This window comes from Cloeon dipterum, chromosome 4, assembly GCF_949628265.1.
Source record: "Cloeon dipterum chromosome 4, ieCloDipt1.1, whole genome shotgun sequence".
NCBI lineage: Eukaryota > Metazoa > Arthropoda > Insecta > Ephemeroptera > Baetidae > Cloeon > Cloeon dipterum.
Genome location: NC_088789.1, coordinates 17,947,677 through 17,972,896, shown reverse-complemented (window position 1 = coordinate 17,972,896; position 25,220 = coordinate 17,947,677). Strand labels below are relative to the sequence as shown.

General features: G+C 40.5%; 3 protein-coding genes across 3 annotated transcripts; 1 reads left to right on the top strand and 2 right to left on the bottom strand.

The window, feature by feature from the left end:
• Positions 1-1,738: 1,738 nt before the first annotated feature.
• Positions 1,739-6,086, bottom strand: LOC135944020 (uncharacterized). The gene is made up of 3 exons (XM_065490699.1): positions 5,925-6,086; positions 4,450-5,130; positions 1,739-2,393 (listed from the first exon to the last, which is right to left on the bottom strand). The coding sequence occupies exons 1-3, from the start codon at positions 5,934-5,936 to the stop codon at positions 1,968-1,970; spliced, it is 1,119 nt and encodes a 372-aa protein (XP_065346771.1). The 5' UTR covers positions 5,937-6,086; the 3' UTR covers positions 1,739-1,967.
• Positions 6,087-12,577: 6,491 nt separating this feature from the next.
• LOC135942172 (V-type proton ATPase catalytic subunit A-like) lies at positions 12,578-17,356 on the top strand. Its single transcript, XM_065488157.1, has 11 exons — positions 12,578-12,657; positions 12,802-12,891; positions 14,314-14,657; positions 14,781-14,921; positions 14,985-15,136; positions 15,251-15,392; positions 15,446-15,575; positions 16,211-16,586; positions 16,685-16,891; positions 16,946-17,135; positions 17,196-17,356. The coding sequence occupies exons 2-11, from the start codon at positions 12,813-12,815 to the stop codon at positions 17,286-17,288; spliced, it is 1,854 nt and encodes a 617-aa protein (XP_065344229.1). The 5' UTR covers positions 12,578-12,657; positions 12,802-12,812; the 3' UTR covers positions 17,289-17,356.
• Positions 17,357-17,593: 237 nt separating this feature from the next.
• Positions 17,594-23,084, bottom strand: LOC135942171 (calphotin-like). Its single transcript, XM_065488156.1, has 3 exons — positions 22,920-23,084; positions 22,596-22,658; positions 17,594-20,214 (listed from the first exon to the last, which is right to left on the bottom strand). Exons 1-3 carry the CDS (start codon positions 22,932-22,934, stop codon positions 18,166-18,168), a joined length of 2,127 nt encoding a protein of 708 aa, XP_065344228.1. The 5' UTR covers positions 22,935-23,084; the 3' UTR covers positions 17,594-18,165.
• Positions 23,085-25,220: the final 2,136 nt, after the last annotated feature.

The window sequence follows — 25,220 nt, the reverse complement described above, 5'->3', positions numbered from 1 at the left end:
TAAATGAGATTCATTAAACTCAACCGCGAAAATTTAGGCGGCGGTTGGCTGAACCTGCTGCAGACGAATTTTAGGCATTACAGCCGGCGGCGACCGGGTATTTTTACCGGTGGCTGACAAAATTTAAACATGAAGTGTGATAGTACTTAGCGGCCCGAAGGACCGAAAGTAATTTTTTCCGGCTCTATTTGATTTTTTAAACCCTTTTAATCGGCGGCTGGCTGAGACCTCTAAACTGATTTAATGCTAAATACTTGAAGCTCTAAACTGAAAAAAAAAACTAAAAATATGTATATTTCCCTTTTGCTACCAGTTAAAAAAACATTGCATTTTCATTTTTGAATGGATCACTTCACTTAAAATCAATATTTTTATTATTAAAATAGTTTAGGGAATTTTTCAGTGATTGCCAGTATATTCTTTTACAAAATTTAAGTTTATAATAAATTTCTCAACAATCAGAAGTAAAATGTTTAGTTAATTTTTAAACAAATCATGATGTATACAATCAGTGTATATTTTTGTTTCGAGTTCGGAAATGATTAGCTCGGTTTCATTTTTTTTCGGAAATAGTTTCTTAGTTTTTCAGTCAAGACATTTTTCATCAAAAAGTCTATTTATGTAACGTTTTCTTGCTACTTTTAGACCTGTTGAAAAATATACAGAACTGTCCTTGTTCTTGTTAAAAAATATTTAGACTGTTGTTATCTCTATTTGTGTGAAATTCTAGCACTATTACTTTTGCAAATTTTTAAATAATTCACACAACATCCCCATATGGATAAATTCACGCTTTGTTCATTTTGGTGGCATTAAAGAGTGTTAAAAAGTATTTTAATACACTTTATCTATCAAAAATCGCTCATCTTTAAAAAATGAAAATGAAAGAATAAGCATTATGTTGTTATATTTTTTAGAACCTCTACTCAGCACATCTCGAGGTCTATGAGCAACGACGAGGGGCTAAACAATTTAATCTGCTCTCCGGAGTGACTATCTACCAGGGAGGTATCCTGTCCAACATCCAGGTCGTCCTCCTCCCCAAGACGACCGATAACAAACCTGTGGCTCTTCGAAAATCGGCTATCCTTATAGTCAACCAAATCATTCTAAAAAATTGCAAAGCAATACTTCTACTACAATAAATCAAATAAAAGGGGAATTTGAAATTTATCAAATAAATATATATACTCCCAGCATTTTTATTACTAAATTTTAAACGAACTTGATGGCTGACGAGAAGATTGTATTTAATTTTTAAAAAATACACATTTAATCCTAGATCAATTATAAGCTTTTTATCGAGCAAAATATTTAAATATATTTATATCCCTATTTAAGCTTGATTTAAAAATAGAATTAAAATATTTTGTTTTATTAAAAATGAATTTTATCAAGCATTATGCCATGACAATTACTTCATTTCTTTCTTAAAGAATTCTTTTCTTCAAAAGTGGATTTCTTAATTTCTGCTCCGAATTCTCCGAAAGTTTCATTGCAAATTTCAAAAATAAAAATTAGCATATATATGTTGTTAAAAATACGCGTGCCTCTAAAAGCATAATCAACAATACATTAAAAGGAAAATTATCTTTCAATTTTAAATTAAATTCTCACAATTTTCTCAATATATGGTTTTAATTTTATTGCAACGTTTAGCAATATTTTTACGGAAATTCACATAATATTTATGTATATGTGCACGCAGTGAAATGCATTTCAGAGCCTGAAAATCGTGTTTGTTTTGTAGAGAAACTTGGTGTGTTTATTTAACATATATAAACTCTCTGCACAAAATAAATAACATGACGTGAGCAGCAGGAAAGCAGATCATGTCACCGCATTGACAAAAAAATAGGATTCATTCATTTTTCGGCTCCGGCAGCGCGACAACAATCTGATGTCACGCACCCATTGTCCTTTAACACACAGCACTCGTCACTCACACCCATTGTCTTTAATATTAATCACACTCGGTGAGTTTTCACCGCGACTGGCTCGCTGGCGTCGGCGGCGTAGTACGCGTGCGTAGGGACGTAGGCCGGCTGCGAATTGAAGACAGACTCGGGCTGCACCTCCGCCACGGACGGACTGGCGTGGTTGGCGTGGTTGGCGTACTGCGGCTCGTCAGCAGCAGGGTGCTGCGCCTCGCCCTGGAACAGCACCTCGGCGTGGTAGCCCGTGTGGTCGGCCCAGTAGCGCACCGTCTGCACGCGGCCGTCCGGCAGCTTCACGTAGTAGCGTCCCCACGTGCGGCCGCCCTCACGCGCCTCCGAGTGGCCAAAGTCACTCGGCTCGCCGTGCGAATCGTCCTGTTCTTTGCCGTAATACTTGTTGTCACCCTGCACGCGGTACATGAACTCGTACTTGGCGTCTGAATCTCCATGCTCTTCCTGGAACAAGTTGATAATTATGATTTTTTGTTAGGATTATAACATTTTAAAAACGTATAAAAACTTAGTATTTATTTGCTATTTTTTCACGTTTGGTTTCTTAAAATAATTGTTCTAAAAAATCAAATTTAAATTTAAATTAAACATTTTAACAGATTAATTTTTATGCGGATAACATATTAACTATATTTTTAATTTTCATTTATTTTTAAATTTTGATCAAATAGCTTAGCTCTAATTTTTACCAAGTAAGCAAACTGTTCTCGTACCCAAAGTTATTTGTGTCATAACACAATATTAGCTTTAGCTACATTATTTGATTCAGCCAGCATTTTAAGCTATAAGTTATTAATATGTTTGACTTTAAAAAATAGCATTTTTATGAAATATCACGGGTCGGAGGATGGCATGAGGTCATTACTATATGTATGTTATACTAGATTGAAAAAACATTACAATTCAATTTGAGAATATCACAAAATTTCAGCTTTTTACAAGTTTTTTCCAGTGAGTTGAAATGTAGCAATTTGGGGTTGGAAGGTAGAGTTAAACTTTGAAAATTATTGTTTCTCTGAATTTTTACGCTAGCCAATCACTCGACGGAAGACAGTGGATCAAAAAGATTTGCATGTAATTGCATTCATGATGAAAAGCGAAAAGGAAGAGCTTTGTTCAAAACCACGAGCATTAATTCAATTCAACAATGCCTCATGCTTACAGTCACGAAGATCAAAAAGCTCTCGCAATTACTAATAATTAAAGAGATAAAAGTCGAAATTGCCGGCGTCGCACAGGAAAAATTGACTTTCCGCTCATCATGCAAAACTTTTGTTCTCCTCGCCGGGGGAGCAACTGGAGCATGCATAACTGCCGTTTGTAATGAGCTATTAAAAGAAAGAAAAGCCCAAGCTGCTCGGCAAGAAGCGAAATTATATTTATGAGTACATTCATTATTTCTGCTGACTTGAATTGCGCGGCTCTTAGCGAGGGTAATAATTGTTACGACTTGGAGAAGAAGACTTTTTTACGAGCTGAGAGTTAGGAAAATTTACAACGACTTTACATTTTATAACTTATCATTGTAGTTGTTATAAATTCTCTGCTGTGTAAAGAATTTACCTTTAATTATAATATTCCCTGAAAATGTGGAAGTCCTAAAATCATCCTAAATTGTGGTTTAAATTTTTGGGAAGATCGGCTGCAATATTAGCAAGCTAATCAATCAGTGAGCTTGTCTCCCTTATGAATATCTTGTTGATTTCATCACAAGAGAAACTAAGCTCATAATTCGCTCGCTGTTGGATAAATCGCGATGAGAGAAATCGAAATCAAGCGAAAAAAACATTTAATTTTCGAGAAAACAACTCGGAGACAAAAAATATAGTGAATAATACCAATTAGTCAATTACTCTGAAATAACAAATACATCAGCATCTTTTGCAGGCAAATAAAAAGTAGAAAATCAATTATTTAACAGGGAGTATCCAAATTTAATTTAAAACATACTAAGTAATATATATATATTATATTAGATGTATCAGCCAGATTTAAGGCGGTGGCAGGCAGGACCGACTTATTGTTAGTCAAATTTTTTGCCCGGTGATGGTGGTTGGCCATTTTCACACCGGTGGCAGGAGTTCCTGACGGCCTGAAGGATCGGGAGAAATTTTTTTCTCCTGCATTTTTTTTATTCCTGCATATTTTTTATTCCTGCATTTCTTTTCACCAGCGGCTGGTGCGTTTGGTGCGGCTGGCGCACCTTGGCCAGATTCACGGCGGCTGGCGGATGCGCAAGTGACCCAAAATTTGCCGGCTGGTGCACGGCTGGCTGAGAATTCTATTTAATATTAATTCTTGATAATAATAAGAATATTTTTACTTAAAACGTCCAACCTTAATTTAAAAATATGTATTATTTAAATATTTTTACCTGTAATTTATGGCATTAGAACTTTATTTATTAATTTATAATATGCTATTCATTAAACAGGGATAATAGAACATGTTTTTCTCCAAAAGTATAAGTTTAATTTAGAAAAAATGATTAGCTATTTACCTGATGTCCGTATCCCGCGGAGAAGGGATGGTGGTCATCGTTGTGGTCTTCGTCGACGGAGCCCCCGCTGACGGCGCCTATGGTGGCGATGTTGTACTCCTGCTGCGCGGCGGGGATCATCTGGTACGTAGGCTGCACCGTCGGCAAGAAGTGCGGGAAGGTGGCGTGCGTGTGTGACGGGTGGTGTGCATACTTGGCGCTCACCACCGACTGCGACGGCCTGATCTTCTTGTCCTTGATAGCAGGGCGTGCGACAGGCTTTTTCACAATCGGCCTGACGGCAGGAGCAGGCTGTTGCTCCTTCTTCGGAACAACCACTGAAAATTTATTTGTGGTCCTCACGGTCTTGGTCAGTGGAATCTCCTCCGGGGTGAAAGAGGGTTTTTCGGTGACTGTGTCGGTCGATGGCGTTACGTACACCGGCCTGGCCAGCTTGAACTTTGGCTGATGAATCAGCGACGGTTGGGTCGGCTTAACGTCCTGTGCTCCATCCAGCGCTGTGGGGTAGGACAGCACTGCCGGTTCTGGTGATGATTTTTTCGCAATGCTTGCTGTCATCTGCGGACGGTGGTAGGGTGATGGTGGGTCCATCGGCTCGTCCTCGTCCACGTACTCATCCTCCTCAAACGGACGTGAAAGAGACGGTGCCGCCAACAGCACCAAAAGTGTCCAAAAGAGCACCTAAGAAATATTTTTAAATCCAGTAAAAACAATAGCATCAAATTAATTGTTTAATATGATTTAAAAAGAAAGTAATTTTAATTAGAAACATGCAAAATTGGACTAACTACTTTATTTCGTTACAAAATTATCTTTATTATGGTTCCGCAGGGCTGTTTTCCCCATAAATTGCCATATCCAGATATAAATGCAAATATCAACATAATTGATGAAAAAAGAGGCACGAAATTTAATGTAATGATATTTAAATTTAATGTTTTATTTGAATTAAGCTAATGAGGATTCTTTTTTATTTTGACTCTAGTTTTTTTAATCATTAACTCTTTAATCATTTAACTCTTAGAATGCAACCAACCTAAAATTGGTTCTAAATATTATAAATAACAACCCTTGAATTTAAAATTAGAACAATAAACTTTTTTAATCTAGTAGCTCTCTCAAGCGCAGAAAGTCAACAAAATTCGAGAATGAACGTCCATAACTAGAAAACCGGAAATGGCGGTAAATTTCAATTTGTAAATTACGATAGAATTTCAGAATCTGCCAAAAAATATGTTTTTCAGGGAAATAACTGTGCTATCTTATTTAGTCGGATTTTAGCAGTTTAAATTTTTTAAAAGATTGTAAATTTGTCGCTAAAAATCTCAGAATTCGTGCTCATTACCCAACTCTTCGTTCAATAAATTGATTTCTTACTATCTTTTCAAAAAGAAAAATTATAAATCAATTGGAACCACGCAGTTAACTTATAAAATCATAATCAGCAAAAATTAATGCAATAAAAATGTTCCTACCTGTCTTTTCATTTTCACCAAGCTGCTTTCGCTTTCGCCGGCGCAGTCGTCAATTATAGGGACACGCGACGAGCGAGTGTTATTGCCGAAAAGCGATGAAAAGCAAGAGTTTAGGAGCGAGTGTTGTTGTAGCCGCGAGAAAAGTGTTCGGCTCGGCTGCACACCGCTGTTTATATACCAGGGATGAACTTTCTTTCTCGCGAGATGCTCCTTCCATGCAGCTTCCTCTGCAAGCGTGACTCGGCGCCTTTGAATTCACCAAAAAATGAGTGGGATTATGCACACGTATGGTGATCAAGTGCAAGGTTGACTGCACTCGATTTCTTCTTTGTCCATTGCCGCTCGCTGAGAAAATCGCACATATATGTAATTATGATAATTGCGCCGGTTATTTATTTTTATAAAAACCGAGCGAGAGCGCCGCGCGGGAATCTCAGCAATCGCGATTAGATTTTTATATTGCCGTGGAAAATTGTCTTTCACTCTCTTGTTCTTCTCACGAGATTAAATGCACGTGCATATCCTGAGATGCAGTTTCATAATAGCTAAGCGCGTAAAAACCGGAAGCCTCGTTGTTAAAACTTACCGAAATGAATTTCGTCACACGCTACCGTGACAGAGCCTTTTTAAATTCCCTCGCTTTCGACTTTACACTCATTCAAGATTGTTTTCACAGCAATTTGGATGTCTACTTTGTTTTTTAATTTGATTAATTAATTAAGAGTAAAATGAAAATTCAGATAAAAAATTAAATTAAAATTACAAGGATAATAGAAATGTATGGATTCGTTCTATTTACCATAAATGTTGGTGCGAGAGTTAACAGACATTTTTAACATAACGTTTTACAACTTTTTTTTTAATTTGCACCTCACTACGAAACCTAATGTAGCGTTTATCATACCCTCAGCTATCTTGGGGAGATCATTACGAGTCAAACAATGTCCAGTTATTGAAAATCTGATGTTTAGAAGCTAAGATTTGGTGGAAACCCTGTTTTCTTTCGGAGAAAGGCATATTAATAAAAAAGTGTAAAAACTAAATTAAATGGCAAAAGGTGTTTAGGTATAAATATAAATACTTGAAATTCTCAAATAGTTCACCGGGCTGAGAGGCACCCCGTCACCGATTCGGCATTTCATGGTTTTTGTGCCTTTCCAGAGGCTTGAAGGGACGAATATCTGGGGTTTCAGTCAAAAACTTCGGTGTGGGGAGGCGGAAAGATGGCCAGAGTAGGCCTAAAAGCCCCACTGCAGTCACTCGCGGGCCCCATATTATCCGTTTGGTGGTGTTACTGGCACCAGGTTAGCTTATAGCTATGTGCTGAGTAGAGGGTCTGATAAACAAATAAAAAATAAATCTTTGTTTCCCAGAGTTGCGAAAGCTAGAATACTGCTTGACTCGTCTTCATGTACCATGATTTACTGAAGTAATTTCAGGGTGATAAACACTGAGATCCATTACGCTGTGAGGTGGAAGCAAAAAAAGTTTGAATTTTAGGATTGTTAGGGTGCAAAAAAGTTAAAGTCTATTAAGAGGTGCAATTTTTTTTACATTCCAACCATTACAAGCAGAGATTTGGGCGTGCAAACAGTTTGTTGAAACCCAAAATAGTACAATGTTCTAGTTTGTAGTGACCTTGAACTTTGACCTACCATTTTGGGGTTATAAAAAAGTTGTTTGACTTAACGAGATGAGTTCAGCGGTTTACGAATTTTTGTTCTTCGACCAATTGTAACCTATTTGGAGACAACAACTCTAACATTCCAAAACTCGCAATACAAGAGTGCCTCTGTACAATCCGCAAATGTGGGAAATTCGGAGTTTTTTCTATGGCAATTCCAGTAAGAAAAATTTCATCAAGCTCATCAGATGCCTTCCAGAACTATGTACCTTTCATGGCCATCATCGGCTCATCACTTTACAATATGTGGTTTCTTTAGAAAGATGTACATTCATGATAAAGGGAAAACAGTTGGAGATGACAAAAGAAAAAAGAAAATTCCACCTGCTCAAGGCTGACAGATTATTATACGAAAAGATTTGGTGCGTGCAATAGAGTTATGCTTTACTGAGTCCGTCAGCTGCTGATATTCAGTCGTCAAAGAGAAGGAAAGTTATTATTGGCGCGCCGAGTGCAGTGATCTTGATCAAACTTGAACTTGTAATCGGCGAGATATAATCACACTTTCTGCTATCGGCTCATTGCGTATGATTGCTTTGCACCTTAGAAAGTTTGAATTAATTAATTGCGACTTCTGATCGCGTCAAAGATGAATGAGAAATGAAGAACAAAGCGTAAGACGTGTTTCAAGCTTTCAAATGAAGGTCTGAATGTGGGGCAAAACAAATAGTACTGCGCCTCACGCATGGAGTCATTGACCACATTTTTTTATAAATAATTCCTTCTAACTGACCTATTTTAAAAATAAATCGTTACAATATTCGTAAGATTTCGATTTTTGTATTTTTATGAGGAATATCACTAGGAATCCCTATATATTATTTTATACTCATTTTGCCGTTATTGCAGTAGCTATTTTTATATATGTGCGAAACTGATTATCCATTAACTTTTTCTGTGACTGGTGTGATATTCGAACCATCAACTGAGCATGAATTTTGAATTTTTAAGGATTGGGGCGTGATTTGGAAATAAATTATCTTCGATTGTTTCTGCAAAATGAATAATTAAATAATAATAATTAAAATAAATCAATAATTGAATCATAATTTTAGCTAGAATTTCTGTTATAATGTCAAAATTCAATTATTCCCTAAAAATTGTACTGTTGATTTATCCACTAATCTTAGATGGGTTTGAAATAGCATTTAGGTAATTAAATACTGTTGTCATTGAAGGTGACACTCACAGACACTTAATTAATTTCCATTCGGAGCTATAGCTGCCTGTAGTGTGAAGAGAGTGAATGCGCCTGTCCCTCCTACCTGTGGGTGAGATAATGGAATTGGCACAGTTCTGGATCGAACAGTCAACTCGGTAGATTGATTAGGGAGCACTTTTGGGTTGCCCCGAGAATATCCATCATCTTGCTGTCAAGTTGTTCATCCGCGGATATACTTAACAGACACATCCGCACCAACTTTCACCGCATAATATGGACTTAATGCAGAGTAACCTCTGGAAAACGACTTCATTATGTTTATGGGGCTTGCTGGGAAGGAATTTGAATCGTTATTTCGACGAATAAAACTGCTAATTGCAAGAACTTAAAGCTGTCTTCCGCGTAATTTAAATATTTAATTAGTGAAGTTTTTTTGAATCTCGTCTGCTCAGCACATCCAGTAGCGGGTACCAATATCACCGCCAGGCGTATTTGGGACCTGAGAGGCCGCCGAGGAGCTTGGGCCCAATTTTGCTATCTTTTCGCCTCCTCGCAGCAAGATCTTTTTATTGAAACGCCAGTCATTGTACCCTAAAGCCGCTGGAAAGGTGCAAAAACCAGCAAGCGGTGGGTCAGGACAATTTTGGAGCGCTTTGAGACTTTAGTATCTTATATCTGCTTCATTGTCTCAACACCTCAACACACCTAAGAATACCTTAAGAATGTGAGCTAACGGGATGGACAATGGTTGACATGTATTTTAACATTTAGAAATGCGTTTTAAGATTTGCATCTTGCAGAAAAACTATCATGAAAAAATGAGGGATCGAAAAAACTGACGAATCATTATTTTTTCATGATTTTGCATTTTTTTTTTAGAAAGCAATCGAAACCAATCGCACACATATTAAAAGACTGCTGATTTCTGATTCCTGGATGAATGCACGTGAATTTTTAAGAGAGAAAATGTTGAGGCAGTAAGCATCTTTTAACGACGAAACCGAATCCGGAAGCTCGTTAATGGGAATGAGTAGACTAGGAGTATTTTGTTCATTTTTTACAGCAAACTCCTGGAAATTAGGTAATACGCTTTTTTAAATAAGAAAATCAAGAGGCTTTGGAAGGATATTAATTTCTTTGATTGGCATGCAAACTCACAAACATGGGAAATTCGTATTTTTATGAGTAATTTAAAAGGTAATCTAGAAAAATTTAAGCTCACCTTTCCAATTTTTGCAGAGAATAGTTAGGATAAAAAATTTTTTGCAACGTCTTTAAATATAAAAGGAAAAATACAACGTAATGTTAGAAATATGTATATCCTTTGAACGACAAACAGCGTGAAATCATCATAAATCGCATTTTATATGAAAATTTTAAAAACCTTAAAAACTTATTTTGTGTTAGGCAGAGCTCCTCTATTTTTGTCTTTAAGGCCAACTATATTAAATAATAAAACCAAATTAAATATTTTGATCAAGTGTGTAATTATGTAAATAATATGAATAAATTTCTCTATCAAATTTAACTTAATTGGAATGAAAACTGTTTACAAATTTCTAGCGGTTCGCGCTTACGTTTGCACTATTCATATTTAACATTTTGCGAGGTTCGGTGGCGAAGATTAGAGAAAGCGAAAAACAGGCCGGCGGCTCTTTTAATGCGGGCGACTCGTGTGCGTATGGCAGAGATGACTCGGACAAAAGCTTTCACTGCTGCTATTTTTTCTCTCTAGTCTGTCCGGCAGTTCAATGTCCAGCTTCCGATGAATTGTGCCGTCCAATATTGCTGATTCATTTTTATTTGACGTCTTTTAATTTCCATATTTCACGTTTCACAGAGAGGTTTCAACAACTTTTTATTTAAATATTTGTTTTTTTTATTAATACACCGATATCATGCATGTTTTAATGAGCTTCATACATTTTCATTGCTAAATTATAGAGGATATTTTAAGTTAAACAGCTGAAACTTTATAAATTCAATTACCAAAAAATAATTAAATTAATTGGTGGCATTTAAGAGGGATTTTCAGGTAAAAAAGAGGTATTTTTAATTGTTAGAATTAAAAAACAAAATAAATGACAACACATGACATTATATTATTAAGACGTTGAAAAACATTAATTACACATCGCATTTAAATCAGTATTATTAAAAAAAATTCTTTATATAATGCTTCAATAAAATCTTTACACTCTAATCGTGTTTTGGCTAACTAGGAGAGATTGAGACTAGTCTAGCGGTGTTTGGTTTTAGAAAATCTGACAATTAGAAGCTGAAATTTGGACGTGAGAACATTTTTCTAAAATCTGAAAATCAATTTTCGTTGCTCTTTTTTAGTAATAAAAAATTGTAAAGAATCCTTTCCAGATTTAGACGATCCTTAACTGAATATTTGTGCTACACAAAATATCAAAACTCAACAATCTTACAGCCCTGATTTTTAAATTTGATTCTCAAATTGAAAAAATTATTTTGTTTCCTTGACCTATAGCTTTGAGGTAAACATAAACGTTTTTTGCATTAAGTAAAACGGCTTCCGTGTTTATGTTCTTCAACCAACATGAACAAAGTTACGTGTCATTTTCAAAATCCCCAATGATACTTTTAATTGCTCTAAAAATCCCACAGACATTTTTACCAACGGGTTTTTCAGTCAATTTGGACAAAGTTCTGGCACTCAAAAAAATCATCAAAATCGCTGGATCCAAGGACTACTTTTCTTCTGCTGTAATAAAAAACGAACGGAAATAAGCATTGACCTAAAAAGAGTTTTCGTGAGTGGAGCAACTTTATGGTAGGTTACTCGCATCGCATAGCAGTCGTCCCGGTTGCATACCTTTCTTTTTGAAATCTCCATAACACGTTATTTGCGTGTCTGTTATTAAGGTATTGAAAATAGTTGTAAATGATAGCGATAATTACCAGAAGTTCTTTTCATACGTTTTAAAGATGTTAAGAAATTAAAATTGATTTTTGGTTTCAATGACAATTTTTACCTCTGCATGCAATAAAATTATACAAAATATTTTAATGATGATAACCACGAGAACAAATATTAAAAAAATGATCTTGCTCTCGTTTTAATTGTAATATTTTGATTTATTTTATAAAAACCTTGCTATCTTGAAAAAATCTTCTTTCTTTCGAAATTTTTCATGGTTCACAGGCAGATATTAAATGATAGCCTCTCGTCATTGGACCTTCTTGGAATATAATAACTTGTCTACATGAAAGGCTGTTTAAAGTGATAACATCATTAAAAGACTATCATTCCTTTGAAAAGCAACGAGTTGAAAACAGCAACGGTTCCTTAAATCTGTTAAAAGCACAAGTTTATGTGAATATTGGGGGTTGAAGACTAAACAACGAATTGTTTTGCAGGTGAGAAATAATATGCAGAGAATGATAATATTTTAATTACTGATTAGGTTTGTCAAGGTCTAAAATGCAGCATCGGATTAGTGAGGACAGTGTGCGAGTCCCGGCGAGCTTTCTGCAGCCATACGATCAATCTACGAGTGATGCTCATCGTGATTGGTTACTGAACAAATGCTATAGAAACGGTAAATTAAGTTATTGGATCTTGACAAAATATGGTGAAATTCAAAATGTTTTCGTCGGTTCCTCGGTAAAATACTTCATATGTGTAGTACCAAAAACCTCGAAAACAAGTCAAATGTAGTGAGTGGGGGAACTGTTTTTCATTCCAACGTTAGTTATAGGTTTGAAAGGTTTGAAATTAGCTTTGTCAGTGCATTTTTAACCTCAAATCTGACAGCTGGTGCTGATTTATCAGGGAATTTTTTGAAATTCTCTAACCCAATCGCAGGAGGAGCAGCAGTCCTCGTCTGAATTTCATTCAGCTCTTCCAGTCGTAAAAAGTAAAATCCACAGCGATTTCATTGTGATTGCGGAATATCAGAAATATAATTGATTTCCCAACAAATTGCTTAACGGCGTCAGACCTCCGTTCGACTTTTTTATGGTAATTTGGAAGCAGTGAAATAATTATATATTTTTTTCAGGAGCTTCCAACATGTCTACGTCTTTGCCGAGAATTGTTGATGATTACAGCGAGAAGAAGGTCGGTTACGTGCACGCCGTTTCCGGGCCTGGTGAGTACAAGAAATTCGTATTAATCTCCAATACCGTATTTTGAAACGCCCTAAAGCACTGAAAATCCATTAACGTTAGTATCCACTTATTTACAAACAAGAAATATTGAAAAATATACCATTAAACTTGAATAATATGATTTAATATTCCATAACAAGAAAGTTAAAAGCATCTTTATTATTTCTGATGCGGCCTGCTTAAAACCTACTCTAATTTTATTCCATTTACTGTTTTTATCTCTGCAAAAAAATAAATTTTGAAATTAAATATGATAACATAAAGAAGCATAAAATTTTAATTAAAATAGGCCCCAGGAATTGAACAATTAAAACCTTTTTTAATGGTTTTAATTATTCGTCAGAAAAAAATGTCACAGATTTGCAACAATTGAATCTATTATTTGCTACCACGTTCAATTCAGAGGACCATTGAGATATTTTCAAAAAATTTATGTAAGGTAGTTTCCACGAGAGATTTCATTTGATCTGCAATTTTTCATGTTTTTGTTGAGCACCATTATTTTAATTGTTTAGTTTGTTGTTATTGTGCAATAGAGGTGTGCCATTCGACCTTTTGAAGGCCAGGATACACTCTAATATGTGCCAAATATCTCGTTCCTGTGTGCCCTGATGGCTTCTAAAGGGTTTCGTTGCACATATTTTAAAAGTTCACAACTTGACCGTTCCACCGGTGAGCAGATCGTGTAGGTTGAACCAATACAGAGCTTATCAGGCGTCGTTAAATTGCCTACACATGAGAATTGAATGAAATTGATCGCTCGAGGGCTATCCTGACGCCAGGACTAAATTTCTAAACACTGTTATTAAGGTCTGTTTAACCTTAGGAATGCCCCCCAACATATTCCGCAGATCAAAATTGACAGTTTGTGCTGTTTTGATATTCTCCCTATTCTGCTGAACTAAATAAGGACGAACTTAAAAAGGAGGCTGATTTTAAGATATTGAAATCTCAGTAATAAATTAAAAATAATACCCAAATTTGGAAAATTCCACTATATTTTTGTAATTTTAAAAGTTATTCGCCATCTAAAATCTTTTGGCAAAAGTCTGATGTTTCATTAGAACTCGAGATTATCTCAATTTTGTAAGCCATTACGAGAGGCTGATTTTCCAAATTTCACCGTGGTTTTCGAGAAAAATGGCTTCCTATGTTTCCGGCAAACTTGCTTATCCAAAACCTCTGTAGCACTCAAAACAAAATACTAGAAATAAAAATGGTGATCAGCAAATAGTTGAAAAATTACAGATGATATCAAAACTCTCATGGAAACACCTTTTAGTATAATTAAAAAATAAAAATTGTTTTAAATATTAAAAAAAATACCACGCCCTTTTCAAATTTATAAGAAAATATATTTTTTAGGAATTGAGTGATTTTTAAGACAATTTGCAAAATTTTAGTGGTGATTGCCGAGCGGATGGGAGGGTCCGCGATGTACGAGCTGGTTCGCGTCGGAGTTGGAAAGCTGGTGGGCGAGATTATCCGTCTGGAGAACGACATGGCCACCATCCAGGTGTATGAAGAGACGTCCGGCGTGACGGTCGGCGACGAGGTCCTGCGTACCAGCCAGCCGCTGTCCGTCAGTCTCGGCCCCGGCATTTTGGGCTCCATCTTCGACGGCATCCAACGGCCGCTGCAGACCATCAACGAAATCTCCAACTCGATTTACATCCCCAAGGGCGTCTTCATTCCCGCTCTCGACTCCAATACTGAGTGGGAATTCTCGGCTGCGAATAATATGAAGGTAAAAATTTAATTGTAATTTTGATGTGAAATTTTAATTACCACACTCTTTAAATATATTACTGATCAAGCCACGCGCACGTTACCGTTAGATGTGTTTTCGTTAATTATATTTCATTTTCAGGTTGGCAGCCACATCACTGGTGGTGACATTTACGGCATTGTCATGGAAAATTCGCTGATCAAAGAACACAAGATGATGTTGCCGCCGAGAGCCAAAGGCACTATCACCTACATCGCCGAGCCTGGAAACTACACAATAAACGTAATTTTTCCTAGCAGTAACATTTACTATCAGACCGCACCAACTGATTTTTTAATCTTGCAGGACGTAATTCTGGAGACTGAGTTTGACGGAGAGAAGACCAAGCATAAAATGGTCCACGTGTGGCCCGTGCGCTCGCCGAGACCTTGTGCTGAAAAGGTGCCCGCCAACCGACCCCTGCTCACCGGGCAGCGCGTGCTTGATGCTCTCTTCCCGTAAGTTCAGTTTCAGAAAATCAAATTTAAAACAATTATTTTTTATTCAATCAAAATTACTACTAAAGACATTTTAAGACACTTTCCTTATTAAAAATCTAAATTATTATTTAGTTGTGTCTTGGGTGGCACCACCGCGATTCCTGGAGCTTTTGGCTGCGGAAAAACTGTGATTTCGCAGTCGCTGTCCAAGTATTCCAATTCGGACATCATCGTCTATGTCGGCTGTGGAGAGCGTGGTAACGAGATGTCTGAGGTAAAGATGAATTTGTTTACAACGCATCCACGTCTAAATTTGTTTTGATTCAGGTACTCCGTGATTTCCCTGAGCTGACTTGCGACAACAACGGCGTCACAGAGTCGATCATGAAGCGCACAGCCCTGGTTGCCAACACTTCCAACATGCCAGTCGCTGCTCGTGAAGCCTCCATCTACACTGGTAAGCTTGAAAAATGGAGAAAATATTTTGACAATTATTAATGGTGCTTAGTGCTTTTAAATTATAATATCTTGTTGATAATATATTTTCAGCAAGAACTTTTAAAATTTTATTTGAAATATTCTAACAAGAAAATAAAAAATACTTCTGACTCAACACAATCTTGATAAAAATAATTTTCAATTTCACTTAAAAATGTAGAAGATTTCTCTCATTTAATTTTGGTAATAATTTGAGAAAATAATATTTTTCAATCGACATGAAGAAGATGAATTAATGAACTAAGAAATTAACAACTCATAATGTGACGATAGATTTTTTTAAAAGATTTGAAAAATGTTAAATTTTTTTGGGGCTGTGCCTGCTCCTGACCTAATCTTGATCTTAACCATAGTAAAATTATAATAATTACTATAAAAGCGTATTGGATATCATTTTTGCTTTCTTAAAAAAATTCTGTAAATTTGATTTGCTTTAAAATGAATTTTAAAACATTGCTTAAGATATACAAATTAATTTAAATACAAGTCATTAATTAATCATTTTTCATGTTATACACATAAATATAATTTTTTATAAATTTTCAAATCATGCAACATTATTCAAATCGTGCTATTAATTTTCAAATCAATCAGGTATCACCCTATCTGAGTACTTCCGTGACATGGGCTACAACGTGTCCATGATGGCCGACTCGACGTCCCGTTGGGCTGAGGCTCTGCGAGAAATCTCAGGTCGTCTGGCCGAAATGCCTGCCGACTCTGGCTACCCTGCGTACCTGGGTGCCCGCCTCGCCTCCTTCTACGAGCGCGCTGGACGCGTCACCTGCCTCGGCAGCCCCAACCGCGAAGGCTCCGTAAGCATCGTCGGCGCCGTGTCGCCTCCCGGCGGTGACTTCTCTGACCCTGTCACCTCAGCCACCCTCGGCATCGTGCAGGTCTTCTGGGGCTTGGACAAGAAGCTGGCCCAACGCAAGCACTTCCCCTCCATCAACTGGCTCATTTCTTACAGGTTAATTTGATCGAGTCCAGACTGATTTTTTTATCGTTCTATATAGAACCTATGATAATTTTGATCTCACAGTTAAAACAAAAATTATTATTTTGCAGCAAGTACATGAGGGCACTTGAGGAATATTACGATAAGGAGTACCCCGAGTTCACTGCTCTGAGAACCAAAGTAAAGGAGATCCTTCAGGAGGAGGAAGACTTGTCTGAAATCGTGCAGCTCGTCGGCAAAGCATCCCTCGCTGAGAGTGACAAAATCACCCTGGAAGTGGCCAAGCTTCTCAAAGATGATTTCCTCCAGCAGAACGGGTGAGGAATAAAAATAAATTTATTAGTAAATTTAATATTGAAATTTAATTTTAGCTACACACCATACGATCGCTACTGCCCATTCTACAAAACTGTCGGCATGCTGAAAAACATGGTCGGCTTTTATGACATGGCGCAACACGCCGTTGAGTCGACAGCCCAAACCGAAGACAAGATCACCTGGGCCATCATCAGGGACCGAATGAATCCCATCCTATACAAGCTCTCCTCGATGAAGTTCAAGGTTTGCTCTTGAAATGCTCCATGCGATTGCTGTAAAATAATCCACTTTTCATTTATTCAGGACCCTGTCAAGGACGGCGAGCAGAATATCAGGGAAGAGTTTGACAACCTCTACGACGAGATCCAGGCCAACTTCCGTTTGCTGCAAGAATAAACCGAATATTATTTTTTCCTTTCAGACTTGAAAAATTATGAACATGAAATACGCCAAAATGTTTTGATCTTATTTAAATAACTATACCTAAGTGAGCGGAATGACAGAAGTTGTATTTTAATGAGATATCCACCCTTCATAGTCGAGAAAACAGCTTTTGATTAAAAGATTTTTCTCATTTTTTTATATTTGAAATCTGTAGCCTCACTTACGGTTGGGGGATTATCTATTTATTAAATTTGTGATTGCTTAAGGCGTAAAATAAAGTTAACCTGGGAAACGTGAAAATTAAAATATTACTCAAGTAATTGTATAATTAATTTTATTGAACATAATTTGCATATATACAAAATAAAAATATCATTTACAAAAACTAACAACTAAAATGATACAATCAACCAATATTGACTCTATTTGGAAATTGTTTTATGCATTTTCAACCAATTTCGAGGTGTGTTAAATGGCGCGTAACTTAAGGAAGCAGAGAGCTGATAGAGAGCAAGTATAGCAGTAATGCGTAACGTGTTTTGTCCACTTTTTATCACAAATGATGCTGTATTTTCATTGTTAGTCAAAAATACATGCTAATACATATATTATAAGATAATTAATGCGTGCGTGATGATGAGAGGACAGAGATGAGTAGTATACCTACAATAAGTGTGATGAGAGAAAGAGAAAGATAAAGAGAGCAAAATAATACACTAAACCGGGATGGGCGCGCGCGTCAAGTACATGCTCATTAAAGAGTGTGCCGAAAAATAAAAGAATGAATGAATCGCATTAGCCGCGACTCACGACTCCAATAAGACTCTTTAATCGTCAGTCCTTTTGAAGGGTTGATAAGGTACTTAATTAATTTACGGCGGCTGCGAGTCTACCAGGTGCCATCGTCGTAAGAGGTGGAGAGAAGCTTGGAGGCCACGAAAGGAGGCTTGAAGCTGCCCTGGAGTTCGCACAGGGTGCGTCCCTTGGAGTCCACACTGTGCACGTGCGGCTCGACGGTGAGGGTGACCTTGGTGGGGCCAACGGGCGGCAGGTAGTCGGCGGCCGGCAGCAGAGTTTTGGACACCTTGAAGCCCCTCAGGTCAGCGCTCTCGGTGCGCAGACTGGCGCCTCCATAGCCCGACTTGAGGATGGCCTCGGTTTGCAGTCCATTGAAGTTCTTCACGTTAGCCCTCCAGCCGTCCAGTTTGTAGGCGGCGTCGGCGTAGGACTCGCTTTTGACCTTGCCAGCGTAATTGGCGCCGTAGCCGTACGCACCACCGTACTGGTAGGGCACGTTCAGCACGTACTGTGCGTAGGGCACGGGGTGGGGAACGGGTACGGGATGAGGCACAGGTCTGTCCACGGAGATTACCTTGGTGACCGGCACGGGTATGTGCTTCTCGATCGTGGGGCCCTGCACAAGAACGGTCTTCTCCACGGGCACGTGCTTGATGACCGGCCTGTCTACGTACTTGGTCACTTCAACGGGACGGTCGACGTACTTGGTAACTTGGACGGGACGGTCAACGTACTTGGTGACCTCGACGGGCCTGTCGACATACTTGGTAACCTGGACGGGACGGTCAACGTACTTGGTGACTTCGACGGGCCTGTCGACATACTTGGTAACCTGGACGGGACGGTCAACGTACTTGGTGACCTCAACGGGCACGTGGACAGGCTTATCGACGTACTTGGTCACTTCGACGGGACGGTCGACGTACTTGGTGACTTCCACGGGGACGTGGACGGGCTTGTCAACGTACTTGGTAACCTCGACGGGACGGTCGACGTACTTGGTGACCTCGACGGGCACCTGGACGGGACGGTCGACGTACTTGGTCACTTCAACGGGGTAGGGGCGGTCAACGTGGACGATCTCCTTCTGAGGGACCGGCACGTGAACAGGAACGTGGTGAACCTGGTGCTCAAGATCAGCTACGACGATGGGCCTAGGTGTGCTGGCGATAGCGACGTGCTGCAGGAGGGGCTTGGGGGTGACGCTGTAGGCGGCGGGGGCCAGAGTGGAGGCATGGAAGAGGCCACCTGACGAGTGAACCACGGGTTGGGGGTGGGGGCTGGCGTAGAAAGAGGTAGGCGTGGGCGAAACCAGGGGCAATGGCGTGGTGGAGACGGCGAAAGGCGCCGGGGTGACGCTCACAGGGTGCTGGTTGGCCAGGATGTGGTTGTTGCTGTTGAACTCGGTGTACACAACAGGGGCGACCTTCCTCTGCTGCTCGTGGATGGCCAGCTGATGCACCACGGGGCCTTGTTGGTAAACTTGGGCCTGTTGGTAAACTGGGGCCTGCTGAACGGGCTGGTACAGGGCGGGGGCGGGGGTGACAACCTGCACCTGCTGCACGGGCGGCGCAGGGGTGGCGAGGACGGGAGCGACGACCGGCGCCTTGACGACGGCGTGGCCGGCGGCATAGACGGCACCCTTGTTGGGGTTGGCCGGGGCGGACTGGGCGGCAGCGAGGTGGAATTTGGCATCGTTCAGCTCGCGCTCGAGCTGCGCGGGGATGGGCGGGTTGCCAGCGGCGGCCAGCGTGTGCAGGGTCTCGCTGACGTCGGCGTGGCCAACCTTGGCGGCCGAGTCGATGCTGACGGGCAGGTTACCGGCGATGCTTCCGGTGGAGGGCTCGTTGATGGTGGCCGGTCCGCCGGGGTTGGCGTTCAGAGCAGCGATGGCGCGGTCACCGAAGGCGAAACGGGTCGACGACTGCTTGGAGCCATACGAAACAACGGGGTGGAAGCCCCACAGGTCGGTGGTGTAGCTGACGCGGGTGTGCGCACCCTGCTCGGGCAGCTGCACGAAGTAGCGGCCGACAGAATGGTCACCGACGCGTGCCTCTGCGTGGCCCTGGTGGCTGCTGCCGCCTGAGTGGGGCGTGGCCGCCGCGGACACTTCGTATTCGAACTCGTACGGCTGAGACGTCTGCAAGCATCAGAGTCGGAATTAGAAATCTTTTTTACCTAGACCCCTACGCGTGGATTAGGACAGACAATATGTGCAATGACAAAAGCGTTAGGAGACGAGAGAGAAATCCAATCGCTCGCACGTGGTGAGCGAAAAAACGAGGAAAAGAGATGGACTGCCGGTGTGATCTAGATTCATAATGAACCAGTTTTGTGAGCTGAGCAAAGCGCACACATTGAATTTTCCTCTCATTACACCACTTACTAGAGACAACTTTCATACCGGTGGGTTTTGAAATTCAAAAGTGACTGAGCTGCTCTCCGTGCCATTATTAATTATTGACCAACGTGGAGAGCAGGACCCAAAACTATTAGCCACGAATCTCGGCTCCGATCTGATTTCCTTCGCCCGGCCTTGCACGCACACAGCACTAATTAAGCCGCGCGTCACTTAGCAGCTGCTTATTAGTATTGTCCCGGGTGATTCAGCACCGAGGGCTGCATAATTGATACCATATTGTCTGGTTTGCTCTCTCGATAATAGACACCAAGGTCGAAAACGCGACCTCTGATTTCAGTAGTAAATTACTCCGCCAGCCTCGGGGCTCATGTAGTTCGAAAGGATAGCCGCTAGACTGATTTTACTTGGAAGTTTTATGCTTTAAATTCTCAATCATCAATTTTAATTGGATTTGAAAGACGAGAACCAGAGTATGACAATAAGGTAGAGTCACATTCGCACAATTAAATGGAGAGCTGCAGATTTTCCCACGCGTTATGCTCTATGAGAGAAAAGGTGAATGCTAATTGCTCTCGAGTTAGAAAAGGAATGCGACTCGGTGCTAATCGGCAGCAATTCGGAGGTGGCGGAATTCACATTCCGGCAATTTAAATTGCAAATATGTACTACAACACACGCCTCTCGATAAGTGTCTCTGTTGCTCGGTGTGTCGGAGCCATTGTGTCGAAAAAGCCGCGAATTCCTCGACACCTCGGCCGCGGCTCAGACAATGGATTATCGATCATCTGCGGGGAGATCTGAAAAGGCTGCGCGAGAACAAGAAGTTCCGTTTGGTGTCGCTCTCGTTGGCAGTGAAAGTGAAAAGTATAACCGCCGCCACACTAGCCGCGAGACACGTATCTAAATCGCGTTTATATTGCTATTGAAACAAAGGCGAATTCCGGGCAGAGAGTAAATCAAAATTATTTTATCACCGCGCGGTGCACGGGAAAGCGATGGATCCGGACTCGGGCAGGTGCTCGACAATTTCCAGAATAATTTTCGAATAAATAACACGGATAATAAAATGCTTTCCGCGACGAGAACAACCTGCCCGACCGGTCGTGCCTTTAAATGATGTTGTTAGGGTTTTTGTGGAACAATGCGCCATATCCACAGCCCGACGGACTTTCGTCGATTGCATCAACGCGAATTTGGCGAATTTGTGCGAAGAACAGACGCGAAAAGGAACTGTTGTGTAACACGCTACTGTCTCGCCTTTCGAAAAATTAAGCCGCTGCAATTTAATCCGCGCAAACTCTCCATTTATGCGTTTAAAATTCCAGTGACTGCCACAGCCCTGCAGGTTGGATAACCTGTTTAGCCTACAAATACTCAATAGAGAGTGAATATCGTTTCAAGAAGAACGGCCCGCGGCGCAACTTATGCTCCACATTACACTCAGCTACATTACCACTCAAATGAGAGATTTAAAAGGAAAAAGACCTGGGAAACAAAGGGCGTAACTCGTTTGCCTAATGCATCGCGCCGGCGAGTAAAACGGAGAAAAAACGCGCGGACCAATTAATATTGACTCGTTTTGGGCAGATGCCAAAAATTGGCCAATCCGCTCCCACCCAGTACGAAAAGGCTTATGTTTCCAAATCATGCTTTCGACTTTTGGACCACGCATGTTGTCGCACGGGCCATGTGGTCAGCCGAACGAGTTTCCACTCTCGTTTATTAGTGGCCGCGCGCGGCGAAAAATTGCTTTTAATGTGCTTTCCAGGTATATGCGTGTGCAAACGACTCAATCCACATCGAAAAGAATTTCAACGATAAGCAAAAATCGCATCTAAGCATTTAGTAGGAATTGGACCTGTCTTGAACGTTTTAAAAGCGCAATAACAACGCCTGGGTGTGATAATCTTAATTTAAATTTCATGCTGGGCAGCAATTTTTTTCTGTCAGCCATGAAAATGCAGATAAAATATTAGCTTGCAGCAAGGTGTGTGCGCACTATTTTTTTCTCATTAACAAGCCGAGCCAAATTTGGCTTACGTTCTGCCAGATGGTGGCAGAACTTGTTTTCATGTCTCAAATGAACTATTTTGATCAGTTGCAAATAGTTGGATTCCGACACAGGCGGATTTTGGGGGGAAAGGGAAAAAGCAATTTACCTTTTCATCTTTGTCTCCGGGTCTGGCAGTCACGGCCACGGCCAACACGGCGATCAGGGCAACCTGCAACAATTAAAACAGTTTCACTCGGATCGAGAAAGTGCTGAGAGACAAAATATGGGTCCACACGAAAAACAACAAACAAACACACTTTCCGCGTCTAACGAATGCAATTAAGACCTTTCCCTTTCGTCATCTGCAGGTGGAAAAGAGATAGCCTGTGGCTGGGCAGAGACGGAAAGGAAACGAGCCGCGCCGGCTACTGTTTCCACTCTCGGGTTAGAGCTTACGCAACGCGGAGAAGGTGCATTCGTGGGAGCCTACCTTGAAAATTGCCATTTCAGAGAGTTACAGATGTCGTTGAATATAATCCTGTCGATGGTTCAAAGCGTCGCACAGAGATAAAGGCACATGTGGTTCACACAAGCTGCGAGCCAACCCTCTCAGGCTCGATTCACTTTCAACAAGAGCCGTGTCGGTGGCGTGGTGAAAAGCTTTATAGCCTCCCTTCTCCTCGCCGCTGACACGAGAGCGAGCGAGTGAGTTGGGCAGCGGCGGTAGTAGAGGTTAAGCAGCAGTTTATGGGTAGGAATAATAAGCGCGGCTGGCTGCCTGCACGGCTGCGGCACACACCTCTCACAAATATTCCGAATCACGAGCTAGAGAGAGAGAGAAAGAAGGTGATCTTGCTTGGTGTGGCCGCCGCCGCCCGCAGGACGCTGCCTGCCTGTCAGGGGAAATTGAATCCGCTCGCAATTCGCGCAATTTTTCTGCCCCCCGACACCCGAGTCGGCAGGTCGAGGCGCCACTTCTTTGCAGTTTCAAGGGTTTTGTTTGTTCATTCGCGAGCGTGGCTCAGGTGGCACTCTGCATATAATGATGACACCTACGTGCTCCCGATTAATGACACACGCAGCGCCCTAATCTGCCGCCGAGAGCAGCTGCGTGGGCGCCGCGTGAAATTCGAAACCACATATTTCACCTTGGAGTTCGATTATTTTAATGCTCGGGGTTTAGCTCGGCAACTCGCTTGACTCGCCTGTCGTGCGGGCTGCGTATTTATTTTTATTTTTGTTCACTTTGTTTAATTTTTCACTGTTATAATTTTTATGAGCACAGAAGAATTGTTTTTTATAAGCATTTCTTTTTAAAGTTTATTTTGGTAAATTTATTAAAGGCCCCTCTAACCCGTCGGCAATTTGAAGTTTGGAAAGCGCTTGTTGGCATTCAAGTGACGGCGATCGCCAATAGTTTCATCCCATCAAGCAGTTTTTACCCAACAACTTGTTTTGAATTATAAAATGGAGAAAAATTTTCACCGTTTATTAATAATTCTGTTTTACGAGCAAACTGATGCTGTTGCAGTAGTGGGAGTCCCTTTGGAGACTTCAACAGCTGCAACTCGACAATTTTCCAGGATCGATCACCTTCAGTTTATTACCAAACTAGCGAACAAGGCACCGCTTGAAACCGAAAGTTACAATTTAATCCAGTATGTGCGTCGCCCGGAGATGTTTTGCGATCTCTCTTAATTTCTTCTGGCCGACGTGGGTCCGGAATCGACGCGCATAATGAAATGTGTGTCACGCCTTACTCGATTTCTATATCATTCGTTTTATTTATATCGATCAGCGACTTTCCTCTCTTCTTCACTTGTTTGTTGTTTGGCAATTTCGGTCTTCTCGGAAGGAAAACGAAATCGAAATGTGCGGCGACAGGCGCCAGAAACATAAAGACGGCTGTGCTCTGGTATTTTAAGGTCATGGGAACAAAACAATAAAATCGACACCTGAGAGTTCAAGTTTGTTGTTTGCAGAGTGGTACTTTGAGCCTTGAGTGGCGCTCACTCTCCAGCCGGCAGATATCATTCGATGCCTCGAATACGCCGAGTTGCAATGCGTTCAATCAGTTCAATGCCTAACATTGCTGTCGCCGAACTTTCGAGTCGGTGTCACTGTATGCGACGAGCTAAGGTTGTCTGCTCCTCACATTCTTTACCACTCGTTCGCAGAACACTATATTTAAAGAAAAGTAAAGGCTATTTATTCATCTCTTAAGTGCTACTGTCTGAAAATGTTTCACGTTAATAAAACAGATTTAATTTTTTTAATTGTTGTGAATTTTCTTGTAAAGAGCTCTCTGTATGACTTTTTACAATATAAAGCATGAGATCTTGTTTGTTTCGTGCAGTGCGGCCGATCTTTATCCAGACACGTCTTTTCTCTTGTTCTGTCAGTCCAAATTAGCTGGAACAGAGATCATCCGCTTTCGGAGAGCTTTCCTTCGAAATTCATTAATTACAGCAGCCAAGCGGCGAGTCGAAATGCCGTGGCCAAGATCAACTTGTGTGCGTCGTTAACCGACATTATTACAAACTCTCGCTTCACTTTTGACACTGCCAATCATAATAAATACGCGAGCAAAGAATATATATATATCTCTGCTCGAGACGAGTTTGTCGGCCTCGGGTGGGCAAAGGTACGCGCGCGAGAGTGAAAATTTCCGCAAAACTCTTAAATGAGCGCACAATAAAATAGAAACTCAATTTGCAGCTCATTCATAAAATAAAACATGTAAATGAACACACGGTGGTTTGGCTGTTGAAAAGCACCTTTTGCGCCGGGA

Coding starts and splice junctions, on each gene's coding strand:
- LOC135944020 (XM_065490699.1), bottom strand. Junction 2,394..4,449: donor CCGCGGGATACGGACATCAG/GTAAATAGCTAA, acceptor AACTTGTTCCAG/GAAGAGCATGGAGATTCAGA.
- LOC135942171 (XM_065488156.1), bottom strand. Junction 20,215..22,595: donor CCGGAGACAAAGATGAAAAG/GTAAATTGCTTT, acceptor TGATGCTTGCAG/ACGTCTCAGCCGTACGAGTT.
- LOC135942172 (XM_065488157.1), top strand. CDS start 12,813: ATGTCTACGTCTTTGCCGAGAATTGTTGATGATTACAGCGAGAAGAAG. Junction 15,393..15,445: donor GTGGTAACGAGATGTCTGAG/GTAAAGATGAAT, acceptor GTTTTGATTCAG/GTACTCCGTGATTTCCCTGA. Junction 16,587..16,684: donor AACTGGCTCATTTCTTACAG/GTTAATTTGATC, acceptor ATTATTTTGCAG/CAAGTACATGAGGGCACTTG.